General features: G+C 41.4%; 2 protein-coding genes across 2 annotated transcripts; one reads left to right on the top strand and one right to left on the bottom strand.

Moving 5' to 3' along the window:
* Positions 1-2403: 2403 nt before the first annotated feature.
* On the bottom strand, positions 2404-4648 carry LOC115795216 (golgin subfamily A member 6-like protein 22). The gene has a single exon (XM_030751039.1). The coding sequence runs from the start codon at positions 4403-4405 to the stop codon at positions 2501-2503; it is 1905 nt and encodes a 634-aa protein (XP_030606899.1). The 5' UTR covers positions 4406-4648; the 3' UTR covers positions 2404-2500.
* A 237-nt stretch (positions 4649-4885) lies between these two features.
* On the top strand, positions 4886-24688 carry LOC115795281 (leucine-rich repeat and calponin homology domain-containing protein 1-like). Its single transcript, XM_030751093.1, has 4 exons — positions 4886-4921; positions 14741-14878; positions 15005-15082; positions 22773-24688. Exons 2-4 carry the CDS (start codon positions 14795-14797, stop codon positions 22932-22934), a joined length of 324 nt encoding a protein of 107 aa, XP_030606953.1. The 5' UTR covers positions 4886-4921; positions 14741-14794; the 3' UTR covers positions 22935-24688.
* Positions 24689-27433: the final 2745 nt, after the last annotated feature.

Raw genomic sequence — 27433 nt, 5'->3', positions numbered from 1 at the left:
AAGCTGGGATTGAAGATTGCAGCTAATCCTCCTCCTCGACCTGTGCTTCAAGCATTCTGACAGTTACTGTGACTCGGGGGTGTTGATTCATTTACACTAACATATTCATCCTGCTGTAATTAAAAGCCATTGAATAAATAGATCTCTAAAATATATTTGTGGGCATTTTGGTGTCCTGTTAAACTATAGTCCTAGCTGTTTGTGTAAAGGTAATTATTGACCCATAAGACCTGCAGTTCATGACTCAGTTTGTTTAGTTGACGGAAAAATTGGAACTTTATCTCACTGGACTTTTTCCACAGGTACCTGAGATCATACCTGAGACATTATACACCTTTCACAGGAAACTGACCAGGATGACGGCCATATATGGCCAGTGTTTGTCTAAGAGGTGTAGAAATACATCTTGAGTGATAAATCGCTGACTACTGTGGTTTGAACATCAATGGGTTCAGTGAATATAAGCTGCACTGTCAGAACTGATGTGTTGGAGGCTGAAGGCTGCATATTTAACTGCTACCTGTGCATTGGTCCAGTTGATCATTTCTTCTTATCTTTGGAGTAAGAGCTTCGTAGAGTTGGACTTTGATTTGACCCTAAGATAGATGCAATTTACATCTATCTAATGAATTTTAGGCCAAAAATGAGATAATAACTGAATCAGAGTCAGTGTTTGCCGTGTGGGACAATTTATATGAAGAATCTAGATTGGACGGACTGATTTTAAAAGCTAATACACTTCACAAGAGCATCATTGACACACAGAAGACAAGATCAATTAATGATATCGATAATCATGGGTCACCAGCTTATGGGGATGTGAAATAGGTGTGTTCTGATTTATGTGTGTAATGGTGATCTTATATCTCATGCTTAAATCCACTAATGCTTGTTTTATTTTTGTTTTTAATGCCATAAAAAATAATAGAAAAGAGGGAAATACAATATAAATACAACATTATTAAGCCCTGTCTAAAACTTGCTGACAAAGATTGAAAACCAATATATAAGAGTAGTTTTCACAAATGGGCCTCTCCTGGCTCTTAACAACGATGCAGTCCTGGCTGAGCACCCCAGGTCAGGCTGGAGAAGTTGACCTCTGAGGGCAAAAGAGGGACTGAAATTTGATCTCCCCTTCAGCATTGCTGCATTGTGCAGCGCTGTTTAGAAGCTCCCGAGGCGGCTACTTCCTGTTTGATCCGGTCTGACTCTTTGCTCTTGTGCGTCTGCATCACGAGCTTCTTGCAGCGTGTTAAAATGGAGAGCTTTCATCTTAAATATATACTGGGGAAGAGGGTGAAGACAGGAGAGTCAAAACTCTGTAATCATGGATCAGATTGTGTTCTGATGCTCACTGTCAGGTTTTCAGGTCATTATGGAGTCATAAAATCTTGCCTTTTGTGACTGCTTCCCAGTCAGTCATGCTTCCCCTCTTTTAACATGTGGGTGATGTCATCAGCTGGAAGCATCCAGGAATGGAAGAGAGCATCTGCAACTGAGGCAGTGCTACTACTTAACTGACCAGATCAATATCCCAGAGGTTTATCTGACCCGATGCTAAACTCTGATTAAAAAGTGTTCCTTCATTTGAAGTATATTTAAAAATGCATTGTGTGCCTCATTTACATCATCAACATACATCTCACCCCAGAGTTTAACACTAAATATTAGATTACAAAAATCTATTGTTAGTTCATGGTCCATCCATATTAACACATCAATATTAAATGTAACACTAACAAAAACTCTTTTAGCGATCAATTTTTTTTCTTTTTCAACCCTGTTTACTCAGTAAATTTAGTATAAGGAATTTTATGGATTTGCAGCTCCCATAAATCTTCCTTGTGGATACTCTGGGCTACACAAAGCATTCACATTGCAGTTTCTGCAGGAAACGCTTTTTCTAGTTATTGCCATGTGTGGAATATATCACACAACTGTATTGTGACAGCTGCCAATACTTTACCATAAAACATGAATTCTTTCACAGTATATACAGAAAACACAGATACTTAATTTTTGTTTTTGTTTTTTTAATATATATATATATACAACAAAACATATAAAATTATATATACAACCAAATATGAGACTCAGCAAATATGTAAACACATGATGTGTTTACATATTGCTGCGTCTCATATTTGATGCCAGAGAACTTATCAGGGTTTGGTTTAACGAGCCCCCCCCCCCCCAACAATCAGAAGATCCCCTGTGAGCAAGCCCTTGGCGACAGTGGCGAGGAACAACTCCCTTTTAAAAGGAAGAAACCTCGGGCAGAACCAGGCTCAGGGAGGGGCAGCCATCTGCTGCGACCGGCTGGGGGGGGGGGGGGGGGGGGGGGGGGGGTGGTGTGTTAAACCGACCACTGATAAGTTCAAGGACATATTTAGTTGTTAGGACATGGTGCTGGTAAATGCTGTGGCCAATCCAAAGGAATGAGGAGAGGGGAGAGGTGAAAAGGAAGGAGATGGATGGAGGGTGGAGGAAGAGCAGGCTATTATTCTTCAGCTGAGGAGGAGAAGCAGCAGCAGAACGTGCGGAAAAACCAGCAAGGCTTTCTCTTCTTTTTCAGGTAGAGGTTCTGTAACTCTGTGTTTTGGCAGAGGAGCTCTTTGATGGCAGCAACGTATTCTTTTGTCGTTTCTTCAAGTTTCTTTATTGTGTTTTCAAGAGTTTCCACCTTTTTCTCACTTTCTGCATGCTTTTCCTTCAGATCTTCATATTCCTTTTTCTGTGCCTTCATTGTTTCATCGTGCACGTCTCGTAACTGCTCATTTTCCCTCTGCATTTCTTGAAGAGCACAAAGCAGGTCTTCATGCATTTTCTCGTGTTTTTGTATCCCCTCCTGCAGTTGATCGTTTGTGCTCTGTACTGCTTCGCAGAGTGTGTGCAGTTGTGTGTTTGTTTCCATCATTTTCAGTATCCTAGGCATCATTTCATTGCAGACATTCTCCAGGTTTACCTTCTCTGCCTCCATTGCAACATGTTTCTCTTGGAGTTCATCATAAAATACTTGGAGTTCAGTATTTTTCTCCTCAGAGGCTTGAAGAGCACGTTGCATCTCTCTGCCCAGTTCATCCTGTCGTTCCCTCTCCTGTAGCAGTTCTGCATTTCTTTGCACTGCTTCATCCAGTTTTACTTGCATGCGTTCCTTTTCCTTCTGACTTTCTAGAAGCTGGAGTTGTGTGTCTTTAGTTACAGCCTCCAGTTGTTGCAACTTGGATTTCTGCTCCTCATGTCTCTTCTCCATGTCTCTGAGCTTGCTGTCCATCTCTCTCTGTTCAGCTTCCTGTTGCTCCTTCTCTTTTCCTGTTTCCATGTTTTGTTGCAGTGTTTGATCAAGCTTTAACTGCAAACTTGTATTTTTAGCCTCACTTTCACAAAAGTGGCGTTGTGTCTTTTCAGCGATTTCTTCCAGTTGTTGGAGCTGCTGTAGTGTCTTATGTTGGGTTTCCAGGTTTGGGTATTTGTATAGTGTCTCCTTGTATTTTCTTTCCAGTTTTTCGTGTTGGTATTTTGTCTCTTTGTGTATTGCTTCCAAGTCTGCAAGCTTGTATCGCAACTCTCCTATCTCCTGGTTCATGCAGGTCATTTCACTTCTCATTTCTCTCTCATTTTGGCTCTTCTCTTTCCTCTCATCCAACAAGCGTATAATTTCCTGCTGCGATTTCTTAAGCAGTGCATCCCAGCCTTCATTTATGCCCTGCAACTTGGCCTTGTATTGCTTATCTTGGTCCTGGTCCTGCTTGGAAATTTCTCCCAAGCGTTTACTTTGGGCCTCCAGCTCTCTGGTCTTCTCGTCCAGCTTGTGCTGTGTCTCTTTCTGTAGTGCCTCCATGTTTCTGAGTTTGTCTTTTGTCACTTCATATCTGACCATCACGTCTTGAAGCTGGCACTCTATCTGCTCAGTTACTGTGTCCTTTTGCTGGAGTTGGTATAGTGTCTGATTGTGTTTGGCTTCCAGATTCTGGAGCTTGTATACCTCCATGTTATATCTTTCCCTCAAGTCATTGAGGTTCTGTTGCTGGGAAAACAGAGTACACTGCATTTGCTGGAGTTTAGCTGTGCTCTGTTTTCGCTCTAGCAGCAAGTTTGTTACTTCATTTTGCGATCTATGAAACCTTATTTTCCAATTTTTATTTATGATCTGCATGTTACCCTTGTATTGCTGATCTTGACCTGGTCGGTCCTCTCTGAGAATGTCTCCAGAGCCCTTATTTTGGGCCTCCATGTCTCTGTCCTTCTCATCCTGCAGCTGTTTGATCTTAATGTGCAGCTGTTGATTTTCTTTCTGGAGGAGCTCAAATGCCCTTTTCAGGGATTCAGTGTCTTCTGGGACATTTAGCTGACCACTGCAGTGAAGTGGTTCAGCGAAATCACTCTGTTTTTGGTGCTGAGACATATTCTTGAAATGTTAAGACGCTTTCCAAATGTTTCCAAAGGTTTTGTCTTTGAAACTTAATGTTTGAATGCTGAGAACAAACAAATCCACCAAACTGACTGGAGACTGAAAACTTCTCTGAAAGTCTCTCGTGGTTATTTGTATTTAAAGGTTTCGGGTTCTTTGATCTAGCAAAGCTTCTTTGTTCTTTTGACGGTCTTCGTTCTTTTGACGGCAGCTGGAATGTTGACGTCATAAACAGTAACGTTACAAGCAGTATTCGATTGGTGGCCCTAGCGCCGCCCCCCATTGTGCGCGTGAATGTTCGTGCACGTGCGAGTGTGACACCCTGAAAAACAGCTGCGTGCATTGTGTTACCGCATAATTTTCTGATTGGTTGCTATGGTGCATTTTTCCACCAATAGGAAAGGGGTTGTCGGGAGTTATTTAGTTCTGTTTTGTTTTTATTAGCAAGCACTTCCTGTTAGCGAGACTTCCGTTTCCGCCGTTTATTTCTGCACAAAACACGCATCGAAGGTGAGGACACTATACAGCAAAAAGTGAATTATTGGGCGTAACTCTGGTTTTACTTGGCAGCAAAAGCAGCACAAACGACATTTTTAACTGTACAAACGGAGCATTAAAAAAGTAGACCACTGTGGTTTGATTTGGAGCAAGATGGGGGGGATGGTGACCTTTGGATGATCTAAAAAATAATCTTTAATAACTCAGAAACGAAAGCAGCACAAACGAAAATTTTAACGGCACAAACCAGCACAAACGGAGCACTAACCGCTCAATCTGTTTGCTGGAATTTTTCACGTGGGTGGGGTGTCAGAAAAACTGGTGGCCTTGCTTGTGCACGACAAAAGGTGTCCTAACATGTCCTAATAACCCCAATTTAATGAAAATAAAATATCTATTACTAATTTGATCTTTAATTAAAATATATCTTTTTAACTGTAGTGCATACAACCCCAAAGCCGTGATGTATTTGAAACAATTCTTTGTCTCGATGTCTTGCTTTTAGCGTGTTTCATTATTACAAACCGGGCTATTAAGAAAAAGCCTTATACGTGACAGATTATCCTCCAATTACTAACGTGACTTTTTTATTAAAGTAGTTTTTTTTTTTTTACTGCATACAATGAGGAGTAGTACAGTGTTTTTTCCATGTTAAAACATGGAACATGTGATCAGCTGACACGGATTTTCTGTTGTTTGGATCAGATAACTGTGTGAAAAACTCACGGGAGTGTTCATGTCGGTGTTTATGTGTTTAGTTACAGAGTTGTCAGCTATGTTGTGCTGGTCTCTCACTGTTGTTATTATTTTGAGATGTGAATTACACACGTTGTGTGGTGTTAAGGTTTGACCACCGTGACTGTGATGGCTGTAGCAGATAATGAACTACGGTCACCGTCAGTGTTTCTGAGCACGGCTCTGCTCTGTGTCAATAAAGTATTAGTTCCTGTAATGGAGGGAGGTTATGTATTGGAAAGTTAGCTTATAATTTTTGTTTTTTCCTTTTACCGGACCATACCACAGGATTTTTGTGTTCCCCTTCAGTATATTGCACGATCTATTTTGGGATTGAGCCATAGAGTAGTGTAATTAGTCCTGGCTATGACTGGATTACGCTCTACAATGAAGAGCAGTGCTGATTGGTGTGTGGCCATTCAACGAGAAGACTTGTGATTTGTCAAAATGTTGTAATGAAAGAGGCTTTAGATTGGTCCAAAGTGTCCAGTAAATAACATCTTTATTTCTCACTGGTTATTATCTATTTGTCTTATCAGGTGATGTTTCCGGCTCTTTGATCCCACCTGAGGCAGCAGCTGCTGTCCATGGTCTTCCACATAAATGTCTCAGAGCCATCTGGGTTGATCTGTATATGATTTCTCCCCGCCTGATGTTTGAATCAGGTCTGTATTGCCATAACTGTTGAAGTTACACAAGAATGGGGTGGTAAAAGAAGAGTCAGGTATATTTGTTCAAACAAATACTAGGTAATTAGAATGTCTGTGTTGTGTAAAGATGCTGGAAAACTCTCTGTAATTGGAAAGTCATAAGAAAAGTTCAGGTTCTCTGAAATGCTTGTATTTGGTTTGCTTTAATACAAGGTTTATTCATACCATTAAATCTGTTTACAGACAGATGCGAGACCAAAGGCATACCCCATGTTGGTGTAACCCACCTGAAGGATTGGGCTACTAAGCCTGTTTATCTGATCTAGACTGCAATACTCATTGGTCCCAGTAGAGTGCGCCTGGTTATGCCTGTCTTTATGCTAGCACTCTTCAGCGATCGCCGCATTCTGACCTTGACCACGCCAGAGTAACCTGCTGTAGCTGGAGATAACAAGATAGCTCACAGTAAGTGAGTGGGAGAAATAGAAAGGAGCATTGTGAACATTGTGAACCATAGTGGAACTCGACGAGACAGTCGTGTGGAAATCCCGGTGAGTTCAGTATGCTTACTGTTAGCCGAAGCTAATGGTTGATGTCGACAAATCACCTATCTTATATTTTAATATTGCTTGTAGACACCTTTAAGAAAAACCATTCGGGAGTTCATATGAACGTTGTTTGGTGTCTGCTACGGTTTGGTTCATGCCTTATTGTGGCTGTTTAATGAAACTCATGTCTCGCGTGTGCTAATGCTAGCGCTAGCTGTTAATGCTAGTTGCTAATGCTAATCGCTACGGGCGTCTGTTCTCTGTGGTTGAATTTGGTATTAAAATGAGATAGCCCACTGTTATAATTCTATTGTGAGTGTTAACGTTTATGGTTCAGAGATTAAAGCTTTTAAACTGCCTTTTGGTTAATATTGCCTTTTAGTTCAGGAAATTTTGGTAAAAGTCTCAGCAAACATTATTTTAAAGGTTTCTATCTGCTCTCAAAAGGAAAGTTTGAAACACACGTATTGTTCATATTTCCAAGATGATAAGGAATCTGAAAAAATCCAACTGTTTCATTTCTTTCACTGACTGCATCACTCAAAAGTTGAATTCTTTAGGATGATATTCTTATATATTCATTGTTTGTGCAGTGATGTGGCCTCTGAACAGCGACTCTGATGTTTCTGGATGTTGTAGCAGTGCTTGAAGAGCACAGAAGTAGCAGGGAGGCTTCTACACTTTGAACTCTGTCTTTATGTTTCTCAGCAAATCTTCTTCGGTGCATTAAAGCCTTCTTCACTTTCTGTAAAGTCCCCGCTTTACCCCTGTTTACTGACAGAATTGTTCATACAAATTTCATGTGCAGTTCATCATAGTGGACAAACGCTAACCTGCACACATCAGTTCAGGGAGACAGGGACCCTGCAACACATAGATTGGGCAGCACAGTCCTAATAGGCTGAGGCCAGAGGTCAAGAGGTTATGGTCTTTCTGTGGGAGCCACCTGGATTGAGACAAAAGTTAGAGAGGCTGAGATGGTTTGGACATGTGTTGAGCATGGAGTGTGGATACACTGCAGGACCTCAGAGTAGGTTCATGGATTAGGTGGAGGAGAAGATTACTAGGGACAGTGGGATATAGATGATGAAAGATATTTTAAACACACTTTTATTGAATCACCAGACATATTTTATGCCGACCTCTTGTAAAAAACACAAAGCCTGCTGTGTACACCCATTTTGTTATATCTACAACAAACACCAGGATTTATTGCAATCTGAGCAACACTCTTTTTATCAGTTACATCTAAGCATCTGTATTTAATGTCTCTGTGACATGAAGGGAAATAATCAGTGCTTTGGATGTTTTAGGGGGTAAACAGTGTTAGCTGCATAGTTTGTTTTTCAGAGACACTCATTATGTTTCAGAAACTGTGAGCACAGAGACAGAACTTCAGAAATTCAGACTTTTGAGTCAGTGCAGCTTATTAAAGTTATTGGGTCAATTTAATGTTTACTCCAAGAGAAACTCCGAGATAAAAACCTACTTTAATTAAAAATCACATTAGTAATAGATATTTTATTAAGTTAGGGTTAGTAGATAGTGTCAGGATACATTCAGCCGCCCACCTCAAAAACTGTAGCATATAAGCCATATTCTTAATAGTCAGGTTTGTAACAATGATTGAAAACAAACAAAAACTCCATGTCAGCTGATCACCCTGCCCACACTCCATGCTTTAACATGGAAAAACATTGTACTGCTCATCGCTCTGAGCTTATGCAGAAGGTTATGATAACCATGAAATTCTGTTTTTGCCTTCAGCAGAGGAGAATCGTTGATGTAGGGCTGTTCATGAGGGTTGCATAGTCTGAGCATAGTCTGACATTTTTAATCCAATCGGGGGGGTGCAGGGCCACCTACCTATTACTACTAAGAACAGTGCATCTCTAAAAAGTGGAGACAAAGAGATCAGGAAAATGTCCTCTTTTTGTCTCTTTGATGCATTTAAGAGAAAATCAGTGAGGAAGCAGAATTTCTCAGCATACAGCAGAACACTTCAACCTTTATAATTATGAGGAAAAAAAATCACATTTGGAGAAACTTTGTTTCAACTTCACTGCAAGGACATTAAGAAAAGTTCAACTGAAAAGCAGGAACTAAAGCTGTCATACAAGTACTAATGAGTGCACCATTTCAGTCTGAGGAAGTGGGAAAGAGCCATAAAATTTAAATCATTATTTTAGTTCAGTATTGAAGTAAATGTATTTCTTTGTATAGCCTACTATTTGGCTTAAGCAAAGCTTCTATGTGTATAAAGTAACTCCCAACCTGATTTTAAAGTTCTTTCTGTTCTTTTGTTCCAAAATGTGATTTTCCAGTGGCAAAATCTGGAATGAGGTGTGGGAGCCTGCCAGCGGAGCCTGTCTGAAGTGCCGCCTCCTTCAGCCAGCCAGCAGCTCTTTGCATGATATTATTCTGATAGTTTTTTAAAATGTTACAAAGAAGTTTGAAGATGTGTGCTGTCCCCTGGGAACAGTGTTAAAAATATGTGGAACCAAAGATCCATCCATAGTGATAATATTTTACAGTTCTTCAGCCATGAATGAGTGCAGAAAGGTAAAGATGTCCATATAGAGCGCAACAGGTGGCAGGAGGCTGTCAGCATATTTAAAAGAATAAAAAGATAGGCAGCAAAAAACAGTGTTTTCATGTGTTCCAATTTGTGTTCAGTCAGTTAAAAAGTGGAAGAAGATAAGCACAGGGTTCGTACGGGTGCTGGAAATCCTTGAAAATGCTTGAATTTTAATATTGTCCTTTCAAGGTTTGAAAAGTGCTTGAATTTTGGATATAGTGCTTGAAAGTGCTTGAAATTGCAACCGCTTTTTTTTGTAAATAAAAATATAACTATCTGGTTGAACAGTTCGCTTATGAAACGGAGAAATAAAATGAGTCGTAAAGTCTAAAATGAAAATTTCTCCGCATGGGTCTGGCCTGCCCGTCTGCATGTGATCTGTCAGTCTGTTTGTGACCACGCCCCTCCCCCGAAGACAGAGAGTGGCCGTTTTAATGAGTGACTGGAAAACTGCAAATTCCAATTATGGATCAGACGAATATGGAATACTTTTAAGTCAAAAGTTACGCGCGAGAAAAAACCAAACATAATCCCCGCAAATAATGTCATTCCTCGCGAGTAAATTCAACAGCGTAGAACTCTGAGCATCCACGGAGGCGCTCTCGTTCACTTGCACACCGCTGCGCCGTTGCGTGGTCGGCAGCGATATGGCCTCCGATCTGGCGGATCAATTCAAAGGCTTCATTGAATTTTCTAAAATAGTCCATCATCGATTCACAGAAAGACTCAATAACGATATTAGACAGGAATAAGCTGTGAGTGCGGCGCAGCAGGTGTGGAAAGATGCCAAAACCGCCGAAGATAAATTCAACAAGGAAGGGGAAGTATTGTTCCAAAAAGCTGAATCAAAAATGTAAGCCGTACGCAGTAAACCGCAGAAAACCATGATGGATTTTATTCAGAAGGTATGTACATTAATTCTATATGTTCCTGGCGTGTTGTCATCTATGCTTATATTTGTACGCAATCTGGTGATTGGCGGCTGGCACTGCTGCCAAGTTTTGTGTAAGAAAACTCGCTGTTGGCTGTCTTAAAACTCGCCAAAGGACGAATCGAGGACCGGGGGTGGGGTTAGGTGTCCCCCTCGGCCGAAGAGAGGTCCGGGCGATGCCACAGCGTAGGAAGGGCCGCAGTATTGCTGTATGTACACAAAACACGGCGACAACGGAATTTTCATGTTTCCGGTGTTGTGCCAAAAAGTGATTTCCGATTTTATTTTTTTACTGTATTATCTTTCTTATATCGGTAAATAGACTGTGGCGCACAGGATTTATCCATCCATCCATTCGCTTCCGCTCATCCTGTTCAGGGTCGCGGGGGGGCTGGAGCCTATCCCAGCTGTCACAGGGCGAGAGGCGGGGTACACCCTGAACAGGTCGCCAGCCTGTTGCAGGGCCAACACAGAGACAAACAACCTTTCACACACACATTCACGCTGTCATTCACACCTATGGGCAATTTAGAGTAGCCAATTAACCTAACCCCAGTAAGTGCATGTCTTTGGAATGTGGGAGGAAACCGGAGTACCCGGAGGAAACCCACGCAAGCACGGGGAGAACATGCAAACTCCACACAGAGAGAGGGAGAGGCCTGGGCCAAGGTGGAATCGAACCCAGGCCTTCCAGATGTTATTCTAACTGTGAGGCAGCAGTGCTAACCACTGCGCCACCGTGCTGCTGCACAGGATTTATGAAGGGCTTATATATAAAATGAAGAAATGACTTGTTTTGCAAATATATTTATGACTGCATTACTGTATCAGCATTATAATCAGTCCAGTCGTTTTTGGCTACCCTTTATAGAACTATAATGTTACATTTGTTGCAATTTCTGCAGCCCTCTTGGCAGATCTCTCAGGAAAAAAGACATTTTTAATGTCAATGATAATTTTTACCTTCATTAATAAAGAATATATGAAAGGCACTTTGCCAAGAAGTGATTGCAGCTTCTACCTGTGACAGGAGTGTTGTTTCTTGCTCAGAATGACATAATATCATTCACGAGAGATGTGTTTGACACAGATGTTTCACAGATGTTAGGCCAAAAATTAATCTACAGCCATTTAAATACAACCAATAATTTTTTAGGGGGAAATACTGGAAATCATTTTTTTGGAACAACACGGCATATCTCTAAAACTCTTCAAAAGTCCCCGATGACACCGGGAAAAGTCACTAAATTTGATGCTGGTCACTTTTTGGACAAAAAAAAAAAAAGTCACTAGGGGGTCTGAAAAGTCCAAGTGACAAAGTAACTAAGTTGGCAACACTATCTGCCGGTGTTGCCAAAAATTGCAGCTTCTACCATGTGACAGGAGTGTTATTTATGACTCAAAATGAGTTGACATCATTCATGAGAGATAATATTCGAGATATGCTTGACAGACCATACGTCAGCAAGTAATTTACAACTATATAAATACCAGCAATCATTTTTTTGGAAAATACTGGAAATCATTTTTTGGCACAAGACCCGCTATTCAGATGATACAGTGGTATGCAGATGTTTGGCCACCCCTGATAATTGTCATGATTTTCCTTTATAAATCATTGGTTGTTCAGATCAGCAGTTTCAGTTAAGTATATCATAAAGCAGATGAACACAGGGATATTTGAGAAGTGAAATAAAGTTTACAGGATTTACAGAAAGTCTTCAATAATTATTTAAACAAAATTAGGCAGGTGCATAATTTTGGGCACCCCAACAGAAAATTTCATCAATATTTAGTAGATCCTCCTTTTGCAGAAATAACAGCCTCTAAACTCTTCCTATAGCTTCCAATGAGAGTCTGGATTCTGGTTGAAGGTATTTTGGACCGTTCTTCTTTACAAAACATCTCCAGTTCAGTCAGGTTTGATGGTTTCTGAGCATGAGCAGCCCGCTTTAAATCCCACCACAGATTTTCAATAATATTCAGGTCTGGGACTGAGATGGCCGTTCCAGAAGGTTGTACTTGTTCCTCTGCATGAACGCCTCAGTAGATTCTGAGCAGTGTTTAGGGTTGTTGTCTTGTTGAAGTATCCAGCCCCGGCACAACTTCAACTTTGTCACTGATTCTTGAACATTGTTCTCAAGAATCTGCTGATATTGACTGGGATCCATGTGACCCTCAACTTTAACAAGATTCCCAGTACCTGCACTGGCCCCACAGCCCCACAGCATGATGGAACCACCACCAAATGTTACTGTGGGCACCAAGTGTTTGTCTTGGAGTGCTGTGTTCTTTTCCCACCATGCATACCGCCCCTTGTTATGTCCAAATAACGCAGTTTAGTTTCATGAGTCCACAGCACCTTATTCCAAAATGAAGCTGGCTTGTCCAAATATGCTTTAGCGACTCTGTTTGTGGCGTGTGTGCAGAAAAGGCTTCTTCTGCATTACTGTCCCATACAGCCTCTCCTTGTGCAAAGTGCGCTCAATAGTTGAATGATGCACAGTGACACCATCTGCAGCAACATGATGTTGTAGGTCTTTGGAGCTGCTCTGTGGGTTGACTATGACTGTTCTCACCATCCTTCTCCTCTGCCTATCTGAGGTTTTTCTTGGCCTGCCACTTCGGGCCTTAACTAGAACTGTGCCTGTGGTCTTCCATTTCCTCACTATGTTCCTCACAGTGGAAACTGACAGCTGAAATCTCTCAGAGAGCTTTTTGGATCCTTCCCCTAAACCATGTACATTTTGCGTACATGCTGTGCAATACAATGTTTTAATGGATAGGCAAGAGTATATTTACTACCAAGATATCCAGAATTTTTCAACACCGGGATGTGTTTTTAATACTTCCTATTACATTAAAATACCACCAAACCAGGAGAAATTAAATGTCATGAAAAAATATCAACATTTTCTTTGTACACTTTTGGGGAGGGGGTCTGAAAAAGAGTAAACTTTGGAAAATGTTGATAATTGTGAATGACCCCTTAATGACCCCTTAATGTGCTGGAAAATCATGAAAATTGACCTTGGAAGTGCTTAAAAGGTGCTTGAATTTGATCCTGGAAAAGGTGTACGAACCCTGGATACAGATTTGGGTCATTTTTCACTGGTAAGAATTGTAGCTGGAATGGCCTCCTGTAAACGGGCAGCTCCTCTTCTGATTTAAACCCTGTTGGAGCCGTGTGCTGAACCAGAGAGGTTTTTAGCTTAGCATGTTATCAACTCAGTGAAATCTGCCAACTGTCAGGAAGGTTCTTCACCTACAGGAAGTTTTGTTGCTGTTCTCCATGTTTTGCTTTTATTCCTGTATGAACTCGTGATGCTGGTGATGGAACTCAGAGGTAATCTAACCTCCAATAAGTGTTTTGCCACACTGAATCTAATGTGTTCAGATTTGCTGTGACTCAGAGGTTTGCTGTTTGGATGAACATGAATGTTTTTTAAATGGCTTGACTGCATCTTTGAGCTCCATCACATCAAAGCTAACGATTTTCAAGTAAATTCTGAATTTCTATCATTCTAAGTGGAGTTATGTGGGTTTATTTTGGATAGACATAAGAAGTGATGATGTCATCGGGAAGGCTAAGTCCAACTGACTGATTCACAGTGTTTTCATCCTGGTTAAAATGCTGCCTGGAGCCAGTTACAGATGAGAATGATGAATATTTCATTCCCCTCCTCCCCTGTAATATATGTTCATTCTGCGTGAATGGTGCTAAAGTCAGCTGTCGGTGTGCTGTGTCTGTGTAGGGTCTCAGTAATCCAGGTCATGGTAGTCTCAAGAGCTTGAAAAGAGGCGACTGGACTTCATCCTCTCATCCAAGAGACTTCTTCAGTTCTAAAACCAAAAGGTGGAGAGTCCCAGGAATTTAAACCCTGGTGGGGGCTGTCCCCTTTGGAGGTGGTCGTTTACCCACTATTGATCAGGTTTCAGGTGAAATCCCTGTGTGACTTTACCCCACCCTATAGTGTGACCTATTGAGGTCACCTGAAGTAAGGTGTGAGTGGGGGTTGAGGCACCTTTGAAGGGATTTCAAGGCTGCATTGTAGGTGGCTGACAGCTGGTGTCGTAAGCCTTCACCTCTGTTCAATGATGATCGTTCACAGTGGACACATCTTGGCTCATGTAATGCTGCACATGAATAATAGTGCGTCAGTGACCACCTCCAAAGGGGACAGCCCCCACCAGGGTTTAAATACCTGGGATGCTCCACCTTTAGGGAGAAGCCTCTTGGATGAGAGGTGAAACGCCTTCAAAAACTTAAAGAAGTCCAGTCACCTTTTTTCAAGCTCTTGAGACCCGTCGGCGTGCTGTGGATGATCATGTGTAATACTGTAATCCAGTGCTGTTGCTCACACATAGCTGCCTGCATTGTTTCCTCAGAGCATAGAGAGCAGGCTGAAGGTCGTCCTTCCTGAAGACCTCGGTTCGTCTCTGATGGACGGCGTCGTGCTCTGCCATCTGGCCAATCACATTCGCCCACGCTCTGTCGCCAGCATCCATGTCCCCTCACCTGCAGTGGTACGTCTTACTGTCAGTTGCGACCTTTGACCCTTAAAATAATGACTGGAAAGGGTTTCGTTTCCTGTTATGTTTAAAATGTGTTTCTAAGTGTAGTTCAGTAAGTTGTTATATTTGTGCTTCCAGCCTAAACTCAACATGGCCAAGTGTCGGAGGAATGTGGAGAACTTTCTGGATGCCTGCAGAAAAATAGGCGTGCCACAGGTAAGATGTGGCTCTTAGTATGATTGCAAACCCTTTACTAGATCCCCGTAGCCTCTCTGAACTGGGGGTTGATTTCAAGTTGCATGTCATCCAAAACCTGCTTCAAGTTATTACACGCTGAGACCAGTCCAGTGTTACCATGACAGTTTTCGTGCAGCCCCACTGCTGCCGAAGGTCTTTCTGCAAGTCAGCGCAGGGATGTAAACCAGCAACGTACCAACCTGAAAACACCCCCAGTTCTTCAGAGAAAGTCCCCGTTGACTCCATATTGGCCTAAATCAAACAGTTGCCTTGGTTGTTGGCTGATTGTTGACGTAAGAAGTCAAAAGAGTTGTGAAAGTGTCCTGCAAAAAACGGATCTCTTCAGGATCGCAGGTATAATTTTATGAATGGTAATGCAGCATTGGCACCTTCCATTTCCTTCTGATTTATGTCAGTATATGAGGTGAAAACTAAAATTATAGATTTTTGCCGGACACTAAATTATAAACCAGACATGGAAGGAAAGCTGATGGTTCTCTGTGTCTAAAAGCAACTTTTTGCAATGTCATCCTTGAGCAAGTAAAACTGATTGATTACAATTTTTTTTTTTTTACATATATGACACTGAATAAGAAGTACATCAGTCTAACATAAGTGAGTTTCAACCCAAATCTGTTTTTAACATAAAACTTGAAAAGCACTCAGCTTTCTCCCAGGACTGGTTGAATCCTGCCTCCTTTTTGTTCTCATGGCTATCAAATGGAGTCGTTTAACTTCAACATGTAACGCTGACTCATCACCACCGTCATCGCTGCCTGCAGCTTACAGCTTCCTCCATCATGACAGGAGTCAATCAAAATAGCAGCTCCAATCTGGTACGGAGCAGAATGGGCTGCTTGTGTTTACTCCATGTGTTTGACCACACTTAACAAAAGTTTAGATTTGAGCCTCTGGAACACACATCCCCACCACTGCACTGGTTTAAGGAGTCTTTGTGTCCAGACTGAAGCTGTAAAAGGAGAACTTGATACTTGAGGCAGGTTTCTGTTATAGACCCTGCTGTGTGGTGGATTCTGACTGAAATCATTTAAAAAAGAACAAAGAAAGTCTAAAAGTTGAACAAGTTAGTAGTGAGCTAGATGTTCAGATGGTTATCACTCTCTCTACTGTACACCTGCACACCTGAAGGTACTTTTTGTAAAACTCTTTGCTTAAAAGTAATGTAAAACCTTTTAAAATTAAACGATGTGAAGAAAGAAGCACTATCAAGGGTGTCTAAGATGCTAATGCAGAAATGTCAGCTGAGTCCATATCACCCTGAAATAGGTCCCGGATATTCTCACTTGAGCTACAAGTTGGTGCACAAACTCTTTAGTGACACCAACCTGATACCCATGTGAAGCATTCCAGCGTTTTTTAAGCTGGCCTTTGGCCTCAGTCACACGGGTCTACAGACTGGTCAGGCCACACAGGCCTAGTGACCAGAGATCACATTTTTCCCAAGTGACCGGTCACTTGGGAAAAATGGGAATTCCCTGACTGGTTGGTGAGTGGTTGCTGCCTGTTGCTGGGTGAAATCAGCCACAAAGAGGATGGTTGCTAGTAGATTGCTGCAGTTGCCCATAGTTTGCATGGAAGACACCAACTCGTCCAATTTTTACTCTCCACATTGTAATAAAGCTTGAAAAAGTGTGTCACAATCTGGAAACCGAGAACATTCACCTTCAAAGTAAAAGTTGTGCCTTACCACTACAACTGATACATTTCAAAAGGTGCAACTTTTACTTTGAAGGAGAATGTTCTCCATTTCTTGTTCGTGTCACACTTTTCAGAGTTTCACTAGTGCTTGGCAAGAAGTTTGCAAGTGTTTGCAGACATGCCCGCATCTTCCATGCAAACTACTGCTAACTGCTGTAGCCTGGTGGTGTCCAAAGCAAGTGCAAGAACCCTTTTGGTGCTGCACCAATTTCATGTTTGCGACTACCAGTAACCTCCAGCAACCACTCGCCAACTGTTTGCAGAATACACATTGTCAATACATTTTGCAGAGGCATCATGTGAGATTAAAGCCAGCAGCTGGCTAGCTTAGCACGGCATAAAGACTGTAAACAGTGGAGAACTGTGTTTGTGGAAACATCAGTTTCTCATTTTGACAGCATTATGGGTCTATGTCCACAGGAAGCATACTTTTTTTTTTTTTTTTTATACTATTTTTAATACAAATTCTGTGAATCTGAGTTTCACCACTCAGAGTCCTCAGCATTAAACAAAAGCCAGTCAGGGCACAGCTGTTTTCCTGTAGTGCTCTTCACATTCAGTAGCTCAGCATTTGGAAACCCGCTGTTCCTCCAATGCCCTTGTTCTCTCATCGGCCAATCAAAAGCAAGAAGGGGCAAGACTTACAATATCACCCCTGCAAATAATGACAGAGGAGAAAACTTAGGCTCGTTGTTGCTAGGTTTCCATAACCCTCTGTATCAATAAGTGGTTGAGATATGCACTCTGAAAATGAGTCCATGGACACTTCCAGCACAGACGCCACTGTCTGTATACACTGACCATAATGCAGCATTTGTCCAAAGACATGGAGCAGCAGGGTGCTTATGTTGCCTAGCAGGCTGTGCTGAGTTCAAGGCTACAGTCAGGAAATTAAAGTGAACACAGAGGGGTACATACGCTGTGCACCTGCTGTTACATGCCAACACACCTGTTGTTCAAGGCAACCTGGTAGGTGGACTTTGTTACCGCTATACTAATCCAGGCTGGCTGTTTGTGCTTGTTTCCAGTTTTTATCTGTAGCTCCATACCGGAGAGCAATATCAATCACCAGGAAAAACAAATGTGCAAACTTCCTGAAACTGCTCATTCTACTTTTCTGCAGCAGAAAGAGTCAACAGAAAAAGTGTTCTTCACATTTAGAGGCTTCAGTGGTCAAACTGCTACAGTTCAAGAGTTCAAGTAAATAACAGTGGGAGGGCATTTTCTGTTGGAAGCTAATGGGCAGCGAGGTGACATTCACAGGCTCCCCTGGCCAGTTTAAAAGAAATAGGAGTTTTGATTTGTAACAGTGTGCTGCTCAAGGATGCTGGCTGTTTAAGGAAATGGAAATATTAGAATTTTTTTTTTCTTTTTTTTCAAATCCAGCATCAAGTAAGTGACAGTAGGTGTGAGACACTGGGTCAGGGTAAGCTGGTTATTGTGTAATCATTTTGTTATATTATTTTTTTATGTTCTGTTGATATGTGTGTTTTGCGCTCTCATATGTTGCTTTTATCTGTAAGAAAATTGAAGTTCCAAGGATTTAATCACCTTGACCTTTGACCTCCATCACTGCTTGCTGGCTGTTTTGCAGCCTCTGTGTGGACGCTGTTCACTAGCCGCCGTTTAAGCTGCAGCCTGAATGCTTTAATGCTTCTGCAAAGCTTCGCTGCGCTAACGTGCTAACAGCTTCTATGCTAACGTGCTGGCTCTCCCATCAGCCACCTCTTCATCATAGGACTGCTTACTGGGAGGAAGGGGTCTGCAGAGGTTATTGCCACCCTCTCAGTAAGCATCCCTCCTTCCCCTGCCTGCCTCACCACCAGCTTCTCCACTCTGTGACCTTTGACCTTTATGTCCATTGGTTAACCTTCTGCCTTTGTCTTTTTTACTTTCCGGCTGGATCGCACCACGTGTTCCTCCTCTTCCTGTGTTGTCTCCTCTTCGTCATCCTTCCCTTTTCCATAAATTTTCTTTCTTTTTGTTTCTCGCTATTTTTATGAACTTTTGATTGATTTATTTTTTTTACCTGTCACCTTTCCCTTTAATAACTTCTTTCCATCACTTTTCCTCCAATCTCAATTTTTCCTCTTTCCACCCTAAACTTCTCCCTTTCATTGTTTTTTCTCTTCCTCTTTTTGCTGTTTTTTTGTGGAGAATATTTCACCTGTTTTTGTTCCACCAACTTTTGCACACCTTTAATCCCAACATCCTTCCTTCATTTTTTAACTACACACTCATGTTCTGCTTCACACACTGCCTTGTTTTGTCCTTTTATCTTCCACCTTTCCATCATATCCTCTCATTTACGTCACCCCATGCTCTCTACAATATTATTTCCCTACATTTCATTTTCTTCTTTCTCTTACATCATCTTTTCCTTCTTTGCTTCCTTTTTTGCCTCCTTTGTTCTTTTACTTCCAACTTTTCCCACTATTTTTTCCTCCTGTCCCCTTCACCCCTTTCTTCCTAATGGGGACAACAGTCTTCCCTCTGCTCGCCCTATGACATCATCCAGTGCCGCCTGCAGCCAGTTCGCACCACAGTTCGAGCGCTGGTTGCCTTGGATCCGACCTCTCCAGACAGGAATCGGGAGGAGGCAACCTCAGCTCCAAACCCCACCTCCCCTGGGGCGTCAGAGACTCCCTTATTGGTTTCTGTTACCACTCAAACCCCGCCTCCCGCCTGGCAGATCTGGGACCTTATTGGTTCGAGCCTGATTGACATCCTCTGCCTTGTTCTGCTCTTCGTGGCCTATAGTTGGACCAAGCTGACGTAACCGTGACACCTGCAAGCTCCGCCTTCCTTCTGCCCAGGCTCCTCCTCCTTATTTCTGTTGCATTTGTGTCACATGGGGAGAAAGAATAATCTCGTTTAACGACTCTAATTACTCATCTTGTGATCAGGAGTTTCCTGTTATTCTTTGGCCGGTATGACAGTAATTAGGTGTTAAAGTGCTTTCTATGGGGCTAAAAAGAAAAAGGATGCTTTCCATGAACATAGTGGCTGTAAAAAATGAGCCTGTTTGCAGTCAGTGATTTTCAGTGAGTGTGTGCCCCACCTAATGTAAGCATGATGATTTGATAAAGCAAGAAGCTGAAATGAACACCTATTATGCGTTCCTGGGGTAATTCTGTACCCCAAGTCCCAATTTTTTAAAATATTATTGGAGTAAATGTTATCGAGCAATCCTTTTAGGAGTTTGTTCCTTGGTCCTTACTGGTCCTTTTTTTATGCATTGCCCTCATCAATCAATAGCCACTTATTAACTTTTTCATTTCAATTGCGAAAGTTACAGTTTTATGGACCTGGGGTAATTCTGTACCCCAGGGTTTCCATCATTGCCAAAAGGTGTCTCTTTTTGATGCAGCACTGCTACCTTGTGGTATCTCTATATAGGTAGGATATATAGATATATATATCTATATATATATATATAGATATATATACATAGATAGGACTAGAATACTTGAATCAAATCCTATATACATCCAGCTGCAACTGTAAAAGATCTGGGAGAATAAGTAGGGGTAAGACATACAAAACGTGTCAGCACATCTGGCATGGCTAGAAATACAGAACATTGACCTTGGACTTGAGGAGGTTATTGTACAGTGAACACAGAAAAAAGTGATTTGTCGTAATAAAAAATATTTTGAAAAGGTTTCATATCAGACAAATTTAGATGAAATTAGCTAGTCTTTCTATACATATATCTGGATATTTTTGCTCCCAAGTCTTATCAGCTACCTGGTATTGTGTAACTTCATTTTAGGTATGTTCATCCAGAATGAGGTTGCTAATGATAAATGTTTTGCAGAATATTCCAATTCAGTTTAAGTGCATTCAGTGTTTGTTTGGTGGTTAGATGCGTGCAGTGTTCATTTATTGGTTGAAATAAAGTTCATTTTATGGTTATATCTATGCTTTCTTTGATTAAATCCATGGGGTACAGATTAACCCCAGGTCACTAAAAACGTAAGCAAAAAAGTGCACGCATATAAGGGTTAATCAGTTAGCTCAGAATAAATGGATTCTAATTTGTTTATTTTTAGATTATTTTTGTTACACTGCAGGTGGAAATGTGCTTTTCTAGTCTTACTAGAAAACTGTAGCTCCAAGTCAAACATTAACTATGAGTTCATACAGAACTTTATTCCCTTCACTTTGAGCATTTATGCGCCTCACATCCATGGCCAATTTAGAGTCACCAGTCAGCCTCACATGTATGTCTTTGGCCTGTGAGAGGAAGCTGGAATACCCAAAGTAATCCTACACAGGTAGAGGGAGGACAGGCTAACTGTACCCAGAAAGGCCCCAGCTGGGATTTGAACTAGGAAGCTTCTTGCTGTGAGGTGACAGGGCTAACCACTGTGCAGCCATGTTACAGATCAGGCATCCTTTCTCAAGGCACACTCTGACCTCTGTTCCTTTTGTGTACCATATGTGATCACGCCGATGCTGTTTTACTGTTTCAAGTTTCCCTGTCATCCAGCAGGCGTCTGTCTCTGCGGGAACCTGGACAAATGTGGTGGCAATAGCTGTACCACAGCAAATACACACAGACACAGCATGTAGAGTTTCACAATTTTCTAAAAACGTCATTTTTCTTGATTTGACCCACATTGGTGGCTCTAAAATCAGTTTCAGTAGATACGGGCCAGATTTGACCCAGAACAGCCTTAATATATAAAAATATTTTATTTTTTATTGTGTGTGTGTGTGTATTTTGGGTCACTTTAGGAAAATCAAACAAATTTCAGGCTTAAAGAATGACATTTAGGGTATTTTTACTGTTGTCAAATTCAAAATATGTAAGGGTTAAGGAGGTAGGCGTGTCATTGTCAAGGTCTACAATCAAGAGATGCCTCGATGTAAATCGAGGGTTTACAACAAGGTTCAAACCACTGGTTACACTCAAGAACAGGAAGACCAGATTAAACTTTGCCAGAAAGTGTTTGCACAGTTATGACAAAAAAAATCTTTGGACAGATGAAACTAAGATCAACTTGCACCAGAATGATGGGAAAAGCAAATGATGGAGTGGGTGAGAAATCGCTCCTGATCTGAAGCGTACCACATCATCTGTCAAACATGGTGGAGGAAATGTTACGGCATGGGCAGGTGAGGCTGTCTGTGGAACTGGGCTACTAGTGTTTATTGATGATGTGACTGCTGATAGAAGTAGCAGGAAACGGGAACAAAATGGGATATTCTTCAATGACCAATTCAGTCACCTGATCTTAACCCAGCAGAGCAGCTGAATGCAGAAAGACTCACAAACAAGCAGCAAATGAAAGTGGCTGCAGCAAAGGCATAGCAGGGGTGGAAACAGCATTTTCTAATGTCCGTGGGCTCCAGACTCCAGACCCTCACTGATCACAAAGGATTTTCATGTATTGACACATTTAAAATTATGTAGGTTTGTCCAATTACTTTTGAGCCTCTCAGAATGAGTGACTGTGTATAAACCCTTTGAATTAAAGCTGCAAATCTGCACTTCAATCACATGTTTATTGATTTAAAATCCACTGTAGTGGTGTACAACAAAAAGGTCACTGTCCCAAAACGTATGGACCCAACTGCATTCAAACATTTGGCTGAACTTGGTTCTGACAGGCTTTGTGAAAAAAAATGACAAACCGGACCCAGTCAATTAGCCCATTATATGTGCTTAACGGTGTTATATAAAAGTCAGGCGAACGTACAGTAAATTCTTCCCCATGGCTTCTTAAATGACATGTAACTTCTTACTGTGCTGTATTTTTACTGTATGCCACACTACACTGAATGTTACAGTCGTAATAATGCTGTGATGAATTAAGTATTAATCGGATGTAAAAATTTGCAGACCTCCAAACTGGCTGCGAGGGTACTGCTGAGGTCCCGTTTTCTCGAACATGAACTTTAATTTGATGGCTCTCTGCTCTTTGGGGTGTTTTTCTTTCAGACTGACTGCACTTGTAGGCTTGAATTGATCCCAACTCACAGAAAGGGTGAACTGCAGAAGCACATGTTTCCTGAATGGAGACGCTCACCATTACAGAGCCGCACAACCAGTATTTGCTCTTTTCTATTGTGTAAAGTTTTGAGGCGCAAACGGAAGCCATAATTCACTTGTTGATTATTGAAATCAGTTGGATGTATTTTTGTGTATTTATTTGCCTAAATGATTCTCTAAAAGCTCTATTTATGAGATGTATGATGTTTTGAAACTCGAGAAAAATGGGAATTTTATTTATTTATGTTACTCCAGCACCTGCTGAGAGCTTTTTAATTTACACGGTTGAACTCTACTGCACCCTGATATGCAATGTAACTGTTTTTGAGGAATATTTGAAGGGCTAAAGTAACCAGATGAGTTTGAGTTATGTCTTAATCATCTTAAGCAGTTTGTCTCTGAGGGTTTGACATATGGAGGATTAAACTAAAGGAATGTGGAGATGTGCCCACTGAATCTAAAAATGCACCTATGCCTGTCAGCTCATTGGGAGAATGAGTACCGGGGTCTTCTCTGGTACTTTGGTTTATAGTAATGATGGTATGGTAAATATCTTTATTTATGAATGATTGGCATAAAGCTGGATAACATAATTACCTTTTGAACAATGTGATTATTTGAAGTAATTGACGGTTTGTTTACATTCCATGAAATGATTTGAACAGTAAATGTGAGCTGCTGTTGACGCCACATTCTCTGCACAGATTTCATGTAAGAAGGATTATTTTTATGACTTGTGTATGATATTAGACATTGTTAAAGATTGGTAATAAATACAGTTTAGGGATGTTTTCTGTTCTGCAGTGTCATTGTTTAGGAAAGCATAGGAACCTAAAGCAGAAGTTCATGTATGTAAAATGGGAGATGGCCATAGGACAATTTAATCCCACTAGGATTTGATATGCCTATTTTGATAACCTTTTCAGGTCCAACACGTGAAGGTTTTATGTGATCCTTTCACTCCAGACATTATTTAGGTCTGCACAGCTTTAATAAAAGCACCAAAACAAAAGAAAAGTTAGTAAGTGAACCCCAAGATCATCCATCATCTCCATGTTCATGTGTTTGGGCTCAGACTGATACATCAGTTTAAAACCATAACAGTCACTGCAGCAGTGTTACTGGATCAGATCTAGTGATATTCCAATACTATCTTTATCACTGAGTAAGTCTACCTGAATCTTCAGAACAACCCTTATTTCCACTGCAGCGGCCTCGGTGCAGCTCCTCCCTTTAAACCAACATTTCTTACTGGCTGCTACAAGCAAACAATCAGTCTTAACAGATGGTGGGTGGGGCCATAGCTGTGTGCTTGTGATGACTATTTTAGGTATGTCTGCTGTCACTGTGTCCGCACCATAGACCTTAAAAAATGTGGACAGAAAAATGAAGACAATGCAGAAGTGCCTGAAAGCAGGCGGCCACATGGATTCCAGTCCTATGGAAGTTTATGGGGAAATATCCATAAACAACATCCGGCTAAGTTTATAGGCTCAGTGGGTCATTTTGGGTCATACTGAATAAAAAAAATGAAGTGTTGTGTGTCAAAATGGAGGCTCATCTGTGGTGTGAAAATACACACTCTGTGACTAACATCTTGTCAATAGCCAATGAGTGGCTGATGTCACGGTATCTTTTATGGTGTCTGCGGTCATCACACCGAAGCAGGAGTAGAAGAAAATGTCTGAAACCGAGTCCAGGTGTAACGGAAAGTTAACTTAGCGTCACGTGTCGCTTCGCTGTTTGCATCAGTGCAGACTCGCTACACATGAACTCAAACAGAAATCTCAGTAGGAAAGATGTTCAGCAGCACTGGCTGAGACGGGACTGCACGTGCAGGCATGCTTACAGAAACAGACGTTACAGTTAAGTGATCACTAAATCCTGTGCTGCCTTTGTCTCTCTGCCTCTACATCTGCTCCCACATTTCTTCTTTCTCCCTGTCTACCCCCCCCCCCCCCCCCCCCCCCCGTTTCTGCTCTCCCGGGACAAACTGTGTCTTCCTCACCACATCCTGGAGGAGAAAGGCCTGGTGAAAGTGTGCATCACGGTGCAGGCTCTGGTGGATGAGGCCTCCTCCAAACACTCCGTCTTGACGTGAGCAGTGGAAATGGGCGGAGCTTCAACCAACTGACACGTACCACAAACACACACCTGGATCAAAATGTGGTTTCACATGATGCTACAAAAAGCCTCTGATTATTCTGCATAAGTAACAGAGTGGTTTTTTGTTGATGATGTTGTTTTTGTTTTTTAAAATAGTATTCAAGGATGAAAAATGGCGTTACGGGAACTAAACCCATCAGAAGTGTGTTTGTCTAATGATTCATCAGAGGGAATTTCTGGGACGATTAAGATTTTCCCATCATGCCAAGCAAAAGGCGCTGCTAGAAAACCAGAACCTGATGGTTTAAGCACATTTAAATCTGCTTCAAGTAAACTGTTTGATTCCTGCTCCTTCAGGTGAACATCACTGAAGGACAAAAACCCAACCACACATTTTTTTTTAAGGAGTTCTTACACTGGTGGGTACCAAACATTTGAAACATGAAGGCCACTGTGAGAGAAAGAGAAGCTGGATTTTGGGAATAGAAGCGTAATATTTTAGGGAAAAATATCACAATGTGAGAGAGGATGAAATTTTATAAGAAAGAAAAAAGTAATGATACAGTAATATTGCAATTTGGAGGGAGGGGTTATTCATTCATTAATTCACTGATTTACTTAATTTGTCCATTTATTTCCTAAAATATTAAAGATATTATAATATCTTTATTCTCAAAGTCAGTTTTGGTTCTCTGACTGTGGCTCCAGCTGTTTTAAATCCTCTAAATTAGGAGCTGTTATTCAGTCTGTAGCACCAACTTCACCAGGTTTTATCATGCTGTCTATGCACGCGTCAGAAAATTCTTAAATGATTTGTATTAAATGTTTCTACAGATAATTTCTTTTTTGTACTGAGGTTTCTGGTGAAGTGTTTTTGGACTGTGTGAGTAATGAGTGCGCTGCTCTCAGTACCCTGAAAAGAATAAAACCAAAATAGTTTAGTCTTAACTTAGAGTGAGTCAGCTTCTACCTGCAGTTTATATTTAAACACAAAACTATTTATAATCTAAAGAGATGCAGAGAAAAGCCGCTTGAGTTGTTGTATACAGTCAAAAAAGAAAAAGGCCAAAATATTTTTCTCTAATATATTTTAGGTATAATTGTATGTGTTTTTATAAAGTTTTAACATGACTGTGTGGAGTCATGTGAGGCAGGTCTGAGTGTGTGTTCGTCTGGGGACACTAATCTGTGTTGTTCAAGCTTCTGATGGATTGAAGTCCAAGTAATTATTGTTCGGCCTTTTCGCGCCCACCATCCTTTTTTTTGGGGGGGGGGGGTCCTTAATGTGGAATTTGTCATGAGATGCAGTTTGCTAATGTGCCAAAACTGAGCAGGCCTACAGGCACAGCCCCGGGCACCCATGGCATCAGGGTGGCCCCGCTCAGAGCCCCAGTTTGAAGCGATCAGTTCATTTTCTCTGGAGCAAAAAAAAACCAAAACAGACATTTTGCCTTCAAAGAGACACAAAATAACTACAAAAAGGCACAACAACTACAGAAGGACTTAATATGATGACATGGAGACACAAGACGACTACAGAGAGACACAAAATAACTACAAAAAGACCAACAAAAAAAAGAGAGACAGAATCTAACCAGTGAGGCTCAGGATGACTACGGAAAAACCACAGAGAAGCTCTGCTGTATTACACACATGATGACTTTAGAAAAAAACAAAAACAGCAGACAAAACATCCACAAGGACCACAAAAATGCTTGTCATGGATCAGAAAACTACAGAGGCTCTGGATGACCTTCTCCTCTGTAGAAGAATCAGAATCAGAAGGTTTTATTGCCATATGGGTGAACAGGTTCACAGCATTAGGAAATTGAACTGAAAATTAGGAAATTGCTGCGGTACTTCGTGCTTACAGAAAAAAACAGGGGGGGGGGGCTCCACCTGACGGTGCCCAGAGGCCTGTTGTTGAGTAATCATGTCCATGGCTGAGCTTCTGGGCTCGTAGACCACCTGTATGTGACTTTTATATTTCAGGGTGAGATGGGTGTGAAGATGAGACCCCATGTAGCTGTAACCCTGGTTCAGACAGTCTCAGACTACACTGTTTTTTTTTTTACTCTTTAAACACTATGTTAAAAACAAACAAACCCAGGTTTAAAAACTAAAGTCCGATCAGTCTTTTGCTGCTTCGCAGAGTAAATTTGTAGTTGATGGGATAAACGCTCCTCTGTGGGTAAACCGGTTCAACCCTGTGAGGTTCAGGCCGGAGCTGTCGGTGTGTGAGATCAGAGACTGTGTGACTCAGGGTAGGTTTGGCTTTACTACACTGTTGACACTTCATTCCACAGCCTGCTCTGTCATCAGTATCTGTGTGTGTGAGTTTGAGTGCGTGTGTGGAAAACAAGGCAGTTGCCATTGGGCCTTTTGAATCATGTAGTTGTACAGACCTGACTCAGAGTGAGATTTTAAAGGGGCAGTAGGTATTATTCTTATTCTGTATGATTCCATTTACTCACAACAGTTCAGTAAATCTGCCAAATAGTGCA

The sequence above is a fragment of the Archocentrus centrarchus genome, chromosome 17, assembly GCF_007364275.1.
Source record: "Archocentrus centrarchus isolate MPI-CPG fArcCen1 chromosome 17, fArcCen1, whole genome shotgun sequence".
NCBI classification, from domain to species: domain Eukaryota; kingdom Metazoa; phylum Chordata; class Actinopteri; order Cichliformes; family Cichlidae; genus Archocentrus; species Archocentrus centrarchus.
This window is presented reverse-complemented; position numbering and strand designations above follow the sequence as displayed.